General features: G+C 37.9%; 2 protein-coding genes across 30 annotated transcripts in view; one reads left to right on the plus strand and one right to left on the minus strand.

Moving 5' to 3' along the window:
- Positions 1 to 13,211, minus strand: part of FCHSD2 (FCH and double SH3 domains 2) — a 302,934-nt gene that overhangs the window by 96,957 nt on the left and 192,766 nt on the right. The gene's annotated exons all lie outside the window — the stretch shown is intronic.
- Positions 6,659 to 7,234, plus strand: LOC129136316 (large ribosomal subunit protein eL15-like). Its single transcript, XM_054661504.2, is given in 1 exon segment — positions 6,659 to 7,234. A coding segment is annotated over 1 exon segment (576 nt).

A 13,211-nucleotide genomic window follows, 5' to 3' on the forward strand; every position in this document is an offset into this window, starting at 1 on the left:
AGTGGCTCATGCCTGCAATTTCAACACTTTTGGAGGCTTAGGCGGGCGTATCACTTGAGCCCAGGAGTTCAAGACTAACTTGGGCAACACAGCAAGACTCCATCTCCACAAAGAATACAAAAATTAGCCAGGTGTGGTGGTATGTGGCTGTAGTCCCAGCTATTCAGGAGGCTGAGGTAGGAGGGCTGCCTGAGCCTGGGAGGTTGAGGCTGCAGTGAGCCATGATCGCGCCACTACACTCCAGCCTGGGCAACAGAGTAAGACACTGTCTCAGAAAAAAAAAAAAAAAAAGAGCTATTTAAAGCTTACAACAAATCATAAAAGTATCATAACAGTTTGAGAAGGGCACGTATGATGAAGATGCATCTGTATCTTGTCTAGCATTTTACATTTAAATGAGCAAAACACAAGAATGTTCTTTATACTTGTTTAAGTGAACAGATATGCACAAACTTCAATTCAAAGAGACCTGTATGAAGAGCCACGCCTTTTTTTTTTTTTTTTTTTGAGACGGAGTCTTACTCTGTTGCCCAGGCTGGTGTGCAGCGGCACTATCTCGGCTCACTGCAACCTCCACCTCCTGGGTTCAAGAGATTCTTCTGGCTCAGCCTCCCGAGTAGCTGGGATTACAGGTGCATACCACCATACCCGGGTAATTTTTGTATTTATTAAAGTAGAGACAAGGTTTCACTATGTTGGCCAGGCTGGTCTCAAACTCCTGACCTCAGGTAATCCACTTGCCTCGGCCTCCCAAAGTGCTGGGATCACAGGCATGAGCTGCTGTGCTTGGCCATAAATTTCTTAATCAATGATAGAATTCACTTATAAATGCTCAGAAATGGCAGGATAAGCATTCTTTCAAGGTTTATATAAATGTGAGTTAATCTGGCAGTATGAACTCCTTGGTGGTCTCCAATATGCAAAAACTTGGTAGGTAATTTATCCAAATATACTTAAAAAAATAGCCAAACTTTTTGACTATTGGACACAAATTTCTAAGGGAATAATTCTGTAGTAATTGAGAAACTGAGAAACCATGGGACCTTTGACCAGCAATGTGTTTTAATGACTCCGCAATATTTTTAAACAATTGAATTTGAATGCCTTTAAGTAGCCACGTTCTTTCCAGGTAGCTATTAGGCCACACACTCCCTTACACATTACCTCTGCCCTCTTTATTCATTTTATCTACTTGATCCTTAAAATCAGTTGAGTTTGGAACCTAAACTCCCAAACTCATAATGTTAAATACTCAAAATAGTGAAGAAAAAAAAAGGAATATTCTAAGGACAAATTCAGAAACTTAGAAGTCTGGAATGCTCCACTGAACATTTATTTTACAGGAAAGTGTAAATGTCCTAGAACTTGTTTGAAGAAGAAGATTATGATGAATTAGGAAGGAAAATGGGTCATTTTCCTAAGCATTTGATGTAATTTCCCCTAAAGTAAGAACTTTAAACAGTCCCCTCCTTATTTAGATCCAGGAGGGGCACAGATTCTTTAGCAATAAAGTTTTGCTGAAATCTCTTGAGTTTCCTTAATGCAGCCTAGAAAAACAAACTCTTCTTTTCTAAGAGCAATGGGCATTTCTAAAATAGACTTTGGTAAAAGTCAAGGATATAAATATCAAGATGATGATAAATGTGAGTTGTCTTAAAATTAAATCATGAAATTCTACAGTCTTTCTTTGCTGATACTGGAAGAAAACAGACTGCCTCCTTGCTTTTGTTTATCTTTTTCAGAAGACCCCAAGCTACACCTAATCAGGTTACAAAGAGAAAGTAGCTTTTTACAAGAAATCAAAACAAGTACTGGGCTGTATTTACATTACTGTAAATATCTTAATATGTAGTTGAATTTATCAGTTGATATAAAGTAAAATCAGAAACATATCTAATTTTTTATGTGGTTGTTTTATTTAAAAGCACTGAGTTACTTCAGGTTACTTCATCTTCTGTGAAAGAGGAAACAAATAAGGAAGTTTATGTCTGTAAATTACAAAACCAGGAAAGGAAAATTTCAATGCTGTTTTTCTATAAAGCTTGTGTTATCCTCCTGCATTACTACTAGCATGCAAGATAAGTCAGATGTCTGAAAAAGGTCTGCTGTACTACTTATGCTCACCCAGTTGTGAGTGTGCTAAAACCACATAATATTTAGGTTGCCATCTCAAAACATCATGGGCAACAGAAAACCTTGAACCATATATACTTTCATTCAAATCCCAGTTCTACCACTTACTAGCAACCATCACTCTGGGAAGACACTGACCGTTCTTGAGCTTTCCATTCCTTATCTGACAGAATCATAAGAGTATGGTATGTGTAAATGGTGGTTATTAAAATAATAGGGCTTAACCATTTCTATGTTCTACCAGAGAATTTCATCTATCTCCCTTGTAAGACTATAGTAAGGAATTTTGGTGACAGACTAGGCTTCTGAGTCTGACTCTATTATTTACTTGAGCAGTAGAACTGCTCTAAGTCTGTTACCTTATCTATAAAATAATTTAAAAATAGTATCTCCTTAAGAGGTCTGTTAAATCAATATTTTCTATGTACCATTTTAATTCCCTTGTTTTTTTTACTATATATTTTGGCATGGTTGCCTGGGAATTATCAGTGTGATTTTATCAAACTCAAGAATCTCGACCAGGTGCCATGGCTCATGCCTGTACTCCCAGCACTTTGGAAGGCCAAGATGGGAGGCTTGCTTGAGGCCAGGAGTTGGAGACCAGCCTGGTCAACATAGCAAGACTCCATCTCTAATTTAGAAAAGAAATAAAAATTTTTAAAAAAGAATCTCAATTGACTGACCTTTAAATTCAGATTCTCCCTTCTGCCAACTTAACTTTGCTGCTGAACACTTATAGTATATCTTTATTTCAGTTATTGTATTTTTAACTCCAGAATTTATATTTGATTCCTTTTTATAATTTGTATCTCTTTGATGATATTCTTTATTTGCTGAGATATCATTCTCATACTTCCCTTCAGTTCTTCAGACATGGTTTCCTTTAGCTCTTTGAAATATATTAAAAATAGGCGATTTAAAATCTTTGTCTAGTAAGTCCAATGTATGGACTTCCTTGGAGACAGTTTCTCTTGCCTCCTTTTATTCCTGTGTATGGGCTATATATTCCTGTTTCTTTATATGCTTCATAATCTTGTTAAAAATTAAACATTTAAATAGCAGATTTCTGCTCATCAACCCTACCATCCAATAGCAAAGAGGAGTTCTTCCTTAGCTGTGGTCCTGATGAGGAACAGAATATGAACACAATTGTATAGCTGGAGGAAGACAGTGCTAGAGGACCAAAGGCTTGATGAAGGAACTCTTAAGGCTTTTGGGGAAACTAAAACAGAAGTTTAGATATTTAGGTATCTAAATCAGAAAAACGTATAGATTAGACAGTAAATAGGACTGCTGCAAACAAAAAAATTCTTGGCATTTCAGTTTAGTCTGAGAATTTTCCTATATTCATCTTTTGGCCATGTTATTTAAATAGTCTCTTTTGTGTGCATTTTTGACATCAAAGTATTGAACTGACAGAAAGCATTTAGCAAGAAATATAAAGTCTTAGTGTTAGTTCAGTAAACAATATCTCTGATGCTGACCAATTTGAGTATTCCTTACATTGACATTTTAGGGAAGAGTTAATAAACATGTCATGGACATATGGGACCATTAATGGAAAGGCAAGGTCTGATCTCTAGATGTTTCCATCTCCTGACCTCATGATCTGCCTGCCTCGGCCTCCCAAAGTGCTGGGAATATAGGCGTGAGCCACCGCGCCTGGCCAAAATATTTTTTTAGAACCTACTCTGTGCCAAGAACTATGCTTAGCATTAACTCTGTGTTTGTATATGTGCTTTTGAATACATAACCATGAGAACCTGGGCAAGCATTGGAAACAAACAAACAGGATAATTTCAATTATACAGGGTGCTAGAAGGAGGCACCTAGACAAACATGAGGTTTAAAAATGATTTTCTATAGGAAATCATGTCTGAGTGCACCCAGTTATTATGCTAGGCACCATGGGAAATACAGAACATAAGATCAAATATGTGAAACAAAGACTGATGTAGCTGTTAATATAATTTAAGATAAGAATAAGTGTTATGTCTGAATGGTAAGGGAAACAACAGAATAATGCTGGCTGGAGTCTCTAAGGAGTATGTCTAAGAAGTATGACATGAATTGAGATAGGAGGAAAGCATTCCAGGTAGGGAAATACATCCCCAGCACCCTCAATGGCAGAATTTAGTTACCTGAGGTAAATAAATGAAGAGTGCTGAAGGTAGGACTGGGGCAGTATTATCCAGATTATGAAGGAGTTTTTTTTTTTTTTTTTTTTTTTTTTTGAGACGGAGTTTTGCTCTTGTTGCCCAGACTGGAGTGCAATGGCACGATCTCAGCTCACTGCAACCTCTGTCTCCTGGGTTCAAGTGATTCTTGAGTTTGAATTCCAAGATTTATACTTGAATTTAATGTCAGCCAGTCGAGACTATTAGACAAGGCTATTAGCAGAAGTTCAAGAAACCTGGCATAGCTGGAAGAACTGATAAAGTTTCAAAGATTGAGACCAGAAGGGTCTAGGATAGTTAAGGGTGTTCAAAGCAGTAGCCGGTTTGGGGAGAATTTGCCTTCTATTCTCTTCCTTGCTGGTGTCTAGGTGTGCCCACAGCCAGCAAAACAAGTCAGGGATTTGCAAGGTGTCCTTTTCCTGACTGAATGAGGGGTGAGCAGATCACAGCATCTCACCAGATGGAGAAGCTTAGGCATCTTCCAGCAGGTAGTGGAAGTCTCTATAGGTTTGTCCAGAGAGGGTCAATTTTCATCATTCTTTTACTCGTATTCTACACAAACAGTAGAGAGGAACCTGTCTTGAAAGTCCTTCAGAATTACATTAGTCACAATTTTCATTAACAGAATAGTTCAGTTCTAAACTATTGAAAAAAATCTTATCAAGCTAACCCAAGACTAATTTATCATTTTGGTTTTTGTTTTCTTAATAATTTAATTCATTAGGTTTTAAAATGGTTTTTGAGTTGCACTCTAAAGCTGATTTAAGATTGTAAATATTTTCTAAAAAAATATAGTAAGGATAGAGTCACAGAAGTTTTGGTCTTTACATTTAATAAAAGTGGCCTCTGAGCTACTAAACATGTAATGCAGGATATTTTCAAATTTTAATACAGTAGCCAAACTGTACTTTTTTGGGGGTATATGGTTATTCAGGATAATAAATCTTTTAAGTACAGAGCCTATGAAAAAAAGAATCTGTTTCCTTATTATAAACACTCACATGTCCATTCTAAAGTCAATTCCAGCAAAAACTTGTGCTGTGCTCGGCAGTATTTGAATCACAGAAATAACATTAGCAGAGGACGTTCAGGAAGGAAGGAAGGTCAAAAAAGACAGGATCCATTTCTCAGCAGCATGACAGTAATTCCCCCCTAAAAATTGTAACTAAGCATTTTTCCCCCAGTCGGTAAGATTGTGGCTGCAACAGATTGGGCCTCAAAAACCTTTCTAAGGAATGGTTTTTAAATTATTAAACAAAAATTAAGTTTCAACTTCCATGTTCCACAGTTTAATGGTATCTACAATTATAACTTAATTTTCTCTAGAGAGTTATAGAGATTTATTCAGATGTTAAAAGCTGCCTGTTTGATGAATACATTTCAGTTTCTCAGTTAGAATTTGATCACTGAGAAAATTCTCTGGCTTATAGGAAATCTATGAAGACGGTTGATGGCTCTTTCTTTTCCTTTTTTTTTTTTTTTTTTTTGAGACAGGGTCTCGCCCTGTCGCCCAGGCTGGAGTGCAGTGGTACAATCTAGGCTCACTGCAACCCCCGCCTCCTGGGTTCAAGTGATTCTTATGCCTCAGCCTCCCGAGCAGCTGGGATTACAGATGCCCACCAAGACACTCGGCTAATTTTTGTATTTTTAGTAGAGATGGGGTTTCACCATGTTTGTCAGGCTGGTCTTGAACTCCTGACCTCAAGTGATCTGCCCACCTTGGCCTCCCAAGTGTTGGGATTACAGGCATAAGCCACCATGCCTGGCCTTGGCGGCTCTTTGTATAACCGAGTAGTAAAGTTCCAGGGAGTTTCTTCGAGAACATCTGTGGACTGCTTGTACAGTCCCCTCTGGCAAGAGCCCCTAGTGTTTTATGCGGCAGTGTTACAGCCTGTATAGAAAATGCAAGCAAATCAAAATTGAAAAGGCATTTGTGACCTACCATAGGTGACTCTCAGGTCTAATTCCATAGAAGCAGGACAAATAAAATTTAGCCCCAAGTTGGAATCAGCTTTGCCATCATCCTTAGCCTTTTAAACTCATCACTACTGAGATTCTAAATACTGAAAGCCTCACAATATCTAAATGGGGCTTTGCGTGTTTATATTATGCTTACCACAATGCACTACACTTTCAATACTGAAGGGCCTTTTACAAAGCATGTTAGTATTTTAGTTGATGTAAACAGGTTTAATTAGAAACATGCTAGTTTCTAAAATGCAGTTACCAAATATTGTTTTAATATTAAAGGAAATAATATATGTAATGAGGTTAGTATAATATGTGGCAATAAATAGTAAATAAGCTATTTTCCTTTCTGTCTGGCAGTAGCCATCAGGTAAGCCAAGATGGGTGCATACCCGCACATCCAGGAGCTATGGAGAAAGAAGCAGTCTCATGTCATGCGCTTTCTTCTGAGAGTCAGCTGCTGGCAGTACTGCCAGCTCTCTGCTCTCCACAGGGCTCCCCGCCCCACGCAGCCTGATAAAGTGCGCCGACCAGGCTGCAAGGCCAAGCAAGGTTACGTTATATGTAGGATTCATGTTCACCGTGGTGGCCGAAAACGCCCAGTTCCTAAGGGTGCAACTAATGGCAAGCCTGTTCTTCATGGTGTTAATCAGCTAAAGTTTGCCTGAAGCCTTCAGTCCGTTGCAGAGGAGTGAGCTGGATGCCACTGTGGGGCTCTTAGAGTCCTGAATTCTTTTTGGGTTGGTGAAGATTACACATACAAATTTTTTGAGGTTATCCTCATTGATCCATTCCATAAAGCTATCAGAAGAAATCCTGACACCCAATGGATCACCAAAGCAGTCTATAAGCACAGGGAGATGCGTGGGCTGACATCTACAGGCCGAAAGAGCCATGGGCTTGGAAAGGACCATATGTTCCACCATGCTATTGGTGGTTCTTGCCGGGCAGCTTAGAGAAGGCGCAAAACTCTCCAGTTCCACTGTTACCACTAATGTAAGTAAAGTTTGTAAAATTCATACCTCATAATTTAGGACAGTCAAAAAAATAAATAAATAAGCTATTTTAATATTTTTATTCTCCTTCAAGGGACCAGAGGCCACATGAGTCTTGTTCACTATGTGTCCCCAGTAAATGACACATAGAATGACAGTAAATATTTGTTAAATTATGAATTAATGAATGGCCTCAAATAAAAACCTTTGCTAAGTCACTGAATCCCACATGTCCAAAATAGTATCTAAGAGGATATAAAAACTATACTTAAATTATAATTTATATAATTTTTATATTTATAAAAATACAAATTATAAATTATGTTGGATGTCAGTTTGCTTAGTATAAAATATAGACTCCCAACTCTATTAATATATTACTTATTATTACTTTATCATTAACTGTTTTGTTCTTTTATTGATCTATTTTTTCTTTTAACTCATCACTGGTCAGAAGAGTTGTTTAAACAACATGAAATAAAAATGTTCAATTTGTTAGTAAGCAAAAAATTAAAACTTAAGATTTCTTTACCTTCATCCAGATTGTTGCTCATATATGTACGTTTGTTTAAATATAAAACACAGTTTTGACAAGGGTGCAAGGATAGGCACTTTCATACACTGCTTTCAGAAGTATATACTGATATAATCTTTTCAGAAGGCAATCAGCTAGCCAAATGAAAAGTATTAACCAATCTTTGTTTTTGACCAGGGAATGTAGCTTCAAAAAAAGATATCTTAAGGAAGTTATCAAAGAGGTGTATTAAGATTGTAAAAAAGAACCTTCACTAAAAAGCATAAAAAAAGGTTTATAAAAGCATAAAAAAGTAATAAAGTTAATGGCATATTAATATGATCAAATACTATGCAGTCATTAAAATCACATTTTCAAGTAACATGTAAAGGCAGTGATACAGTTTGAATGTTTTGTCCCCTCAAAATCTCATGTTGAAATGTGATCTCCAGTGTTGGAGGTGGGCCTAGCAGGGGGTGTCTGTGTCATGGCAGCAGATCCCTCATGAATGGCTTGCTGCTGTCCTCAGAGTAATGAGAGCGTTCTCACTCTATGAGTTCACACTAGAGCTGGCTGTTTAAAAGAGCCTGGCAGCTCCCTCCTCTCTTGCTCCATCTCTCACCATATGACATGCAGGCTTCCACTTTGCCTTCTGCCATGATTGTAAGTTTCCTGAGGCCTCACCAGAAGCAGATGCCAGCAGCATGCTCCCTGTACAGTCTGCAGGACTGTGAGCCAAAATAAACCTCTTTTCTTTATATTACCCAGCCTTGTGTATTTCTTTAAAGCAATGTAAATGGGCTAACACAGGCAGGAATAGCTCAGAATGTATTTTATGTGAAAAAATAAAAGGACTTACGTGTATAACAATTTTGAAACATGTATATGCAATACATGCCTAGGAAAGATTAGAAGGATATGCCAAGATGACAGTAAGAGTGGTTTACTGTTACAATGTGAAGTTATTTTAATTTATCTTTAGGTTTTCTGTACTTTTCAAATTTTCTTCTGGTACTTTGGTAATCAAATGGAAAATACATACTTTATTAAAATTAAAAAGTACTGACAAACATGCTATAGAATGTTATGGTATATGCTATGCTATTCATTTTATTTTATTTTTATTATGGCTCTCCTAGAGGATGTGAAGTCATATCTCACTGTTTTGTTTTTAGACACAGGGTCTCGCTCTATCACCCAGGCTGGAGTGCAGTGGTATGATCATAGTTCGCAGCTTCAAACTCTTGGACTTAAGAATCCTCCCACCTCAGGCTTCCAAGTAGTTAGGACTACAGGTGCATACTTCCCAAAGTGCTGGGATTATAGGTGTGAGCCCCCATGCCTGGCTAAATCACAAATTCATTAATACTGACTTTTTCTTTTGAGACAGAGTTTTGCTCTTGTTGCTCACGCTGGAGTGCAATGGTGCGATCTTGGCTCACTGCAACCTCTGCCTCCCGGGTTCAAGTGATTCTCCTTCCTCGGCCTCCCGAGTAGCTAGGATTACAGGCGCGTGCCACCATGCCCAGCTAATTTTTTGTATTTTTATTAGAAATGGGGTTTCCCCATGTTAGCCAGGCTGGTCTCGAACTCCTGACCTCAGGTGATCTGCCCACCTCTACCTCCCAAAGTTCTGGGATTACAGGCATGAGCTACTTTGCCCAGCCCTGACTTTTATATTTACTATCTACATTTAACACTCACTTCAACTTCAACCTACTTAATTCAACTATAGTTAGGATTAACTGAGGACTACTGAATAGAATTCCAAGATGCCTGATGGAGAGGTTTGAGTAGGAAAGGATTAGTGAGACACTGAACCAGGAAAAAGACAGCACAGGACAGTATGGATTATGGGAAAATAGTAAATGTGAACTTCATATTACCTTGGTTATTTATTAATAGCTTTAATGAAAGGGAAGGAAATTGAAGAGAATGACAGGTGAGACGGAGATGAAGGGCACAGAAATGGAAGTGAGAATTCCCTGGGTCATTCTATTTGACTTTTGAACATATATGTTTCAATGTTTTACATATTTAAAATATAAAATTATATTGGCTGTTTTGTTCACTGAGGCACTCAGAATGATACCTCACACTTAGTATTTATTCAAGAAATACTTGCTGAATAAGATACATAAACATTATATTTTGATATTTTATTAGTTCATTAACTGCAAGAAGTTTCAGTTAGCACATCTATAATTAAATATTTGTTCTAAGGCATGTTCAAATATTGTAAACTACTACACTAAGAACATATGAAGATAAACTGACTATTAAATACTCAGACTTTAATCATTATTCATTGTGATGCTGCCAACTTTAACTTCTATTGCATGACATGGAGTTAAAACAACACAATTACTTCTAAAACTATTCCAATGAATAGAAAAAGAGGGAATCCTCCCTAACTCATTTTATGAGGCCAGCATCATCCTGATACCAAAGCCTGGCAGTGACACAACAAAAAAAGAGAATTTTAAAACAATATCCCTGATGAACATCGATGCAAAAATCCTCAATAAAATACTGGCAAACTGAATCGAGCAGCACATCAAAAAGCTTATCCACCATGATCAAGTGGGCTTCATCCCTGGGATGCAAGGCTGGTTCAACATACGCAAATCAATAAACATAATCCAGCATATTAACAGAACCAACGACAAAAACCATATGATTATCTCAATAGATGCAGAAAAGGCCTTTGACAAAATTCAACAACGCTTCATGCTAAAAACTCTCAATAAATTAGGTATTGATGGGACGTATCTCAAAATAATAAGAACTATCTATGACAAACTCACAGCCAATATCATACTGAATGGGCAAAAACTGGAAGCATTCCCTTTGAAAACTGGCACAAGACAGGGATGCCCTCTCTCACCACTCCTATTCAACATAGTGTTGGAAGTTCTGGCCAGGGCAATCAGGCAGGAGAAGGAAATAAACAGTATTTAATTAGGAAAAGAGGAAGTCAAATTGTCCCTGTTTGTAGATGACATGATTGTATATCTAGAAAACCCCATCGTCTCAGCTCAAAATCTCCTTAAGCTGATAGGCAACTTCAGCAAAGTCTCAGGATACAAAATCGATGTGCAAAAATCACAAGCATTCTTATATACCAATAACAGACAAACAGAGAGCCAAATCATGAGTGAACTCCCATTCACAATTGCCTCAAAGAGAATAAAATACCTAGGAATCCAACTTACAAGGGATGTGAGGGACCTCTTCAAGGAGAACTACAAACCACTGCTCAAGGAAATAAAAGAAGATACAAACAAATGGAAGAACATTCCATGCTCACGGGTAGGAAGAATCAATATTGTGAAAATGGCCATACTGCCCAAGGTAAATTATAGATTCAATGCCATCCTCATCAAGCTACCAATGACTTTCTCACAGAATTGGAAAAAACTACTTTAAAATTCATATGGGACCAAAAAAGAGCCTGCATTGCCAAGTCAATCCTAAGCCAAAAGAACAAAGCTGGAGGCATCACACTACCTGACTTCAAACTATACTACAAGGCTACAGTAACCAAACAGCATGGTACTGGTACCAAAACAGAGATATAGACCAATGGAACAGAACAGAGCCCTCAGAAATAATGCCGCATATCTACAACTACCTGATCTTTGACAAACCTGACAAAAACAAGAAATGGGGAAACAATTCCTTATTTAATAAATGGTGCTGGGAAAACTGGCTAGCCATATGTAGAAAGCTGAGACTGGATCCCTTCCTTACACCTTATACAAAAATTAATTCAAGATGGGTTAAAGACTTAAATGTTAGACCTAAAACCATAAAAACCCTAGAAGAAAACCTAGGCAATACCATTCAGGACACAGGCATGGGCAAGGACTTCATGTCTAAAACACCAAAAGCAATGGCAACAAAAGCCAAAATTGACAAATGGGATCTAATTAAACTAAAGAGCTTCTGCACAGCAAAAGGAACTACCATCAGAGTGAACAGGCAACCTACAGAATGGGAGAACATTTTTGCAATCTACTCATCTGACAAAGGGCTAATATCTAGAATCTACAATGAACTCAAACAAATTTACAAGAAAAAAACAACCCCATCAAAAAGTGGGCAAAGGATATGAACAGACACTTCTCAAAAGAAGACATTTATGCAGCCAAACGATAGATGAAAAAATGCTCATCATCAATGGCCATCAGAGAAATGCAAATCAAAACCACAATGAGATACCATCTCACACCAGTTAGAATGGCGATCATTAGAAAGTCAGGAAACAACTGGTGCTGGAGAGGATGTGGAGAAATAGGAACACTTTTACACTGTTGGTGGGACTGTAAACTAGTTCAACCATTGTGGAAGTCAGTGTGGCGATTCCTCAGGGATCTAGAACTAGAAATACCATTTGACCCAGCCATCCCATTACCGAGTATATACTCAAAGGATTATAAATCATGCTGCTATAAAGACACATGCACACATATGTTTATTGTGGCACTATTCAAAATAGGAAAGACTTGGAACCAACCCAAATGTCCAACAATGATAGACTGGATTAAGAAAATGTGGCACATATACACCATGGAATACTATCCAGCCATAAAAAATGATGAGTTCATGTCCTTTGTAGGGACATGGATGAAGCTGGAAACCATCATTCTCAGCAGACTATCGCAAGGACAAAAAACCAAACACCGCATGTTCTCACTCATAGGTGGGAATTGAACAATGAGAACACATGGACATAGGAAGGGGAACATCACACACCGGGGCCTGTTGTGGGGTGGGGGAGGGGGGAGGGATAGCATTTGGAGATATACCTAATGTTAAATGACAAGTTACTGGGTGCAGCACACCAACATGGCACATGTATACATATGTAACTAACCTGCACGTTGTGCACACGTACCCTAAAACTTAAAGTATAATTTAAAAAAAACTAGACAATTACATGGTCAATAATTACAATGCTCAAAATGTCAATACCTGCCAATATCCTCTAATGCAAGTCTGTAAAATAGGTATTGTGGAAGTATCTAGCATATTTTACCTTTAAAATACGATGGTATAAACAGAGTAATAGCTACCATTTACAGAATATCTATTATATTCTAGGAGCTTTGTGCAGTAACTCTACTTTTTACAACCACCTTTAAGGTAGACAACATTTTCATTTTACAGAGCAGGAAACTGAGTCCCAAGATGTTAAGTATAATGCCTAGGGAAATTTTTCAAGCTTAAGTAAACATTCATATTCACAAGACTACTCAGAAGGATGTAGGACAAAAATGACTGCCTGCCAACAAGGCAGCACCAGGTGCCCCTCTTTGTGGGACTAGTCTTTGCAGCCATCTATGCAATAGCTCACCCAGCTACCCAGGAGCTATTCTCCTTGTGTCCCAGCCTGCTTTCCCAGGCCCCAGGTGAGATTCA

Source organism: Pan troglodytes, chromosome 9, assembly GCF_028858775.2.
Source record: "Pan troglodytes isolate AG18354 chromosome 9, NHGRI_mPanTro3-v2.0_pri, whole genome shotgun sequence".
NCBI classification, from domain to species: domain Eukaryota; kingdom Metazoa; phylum Chordata; class Mammalia; order Primates; family Hominidae; genus Pan; species Pan troglodytes.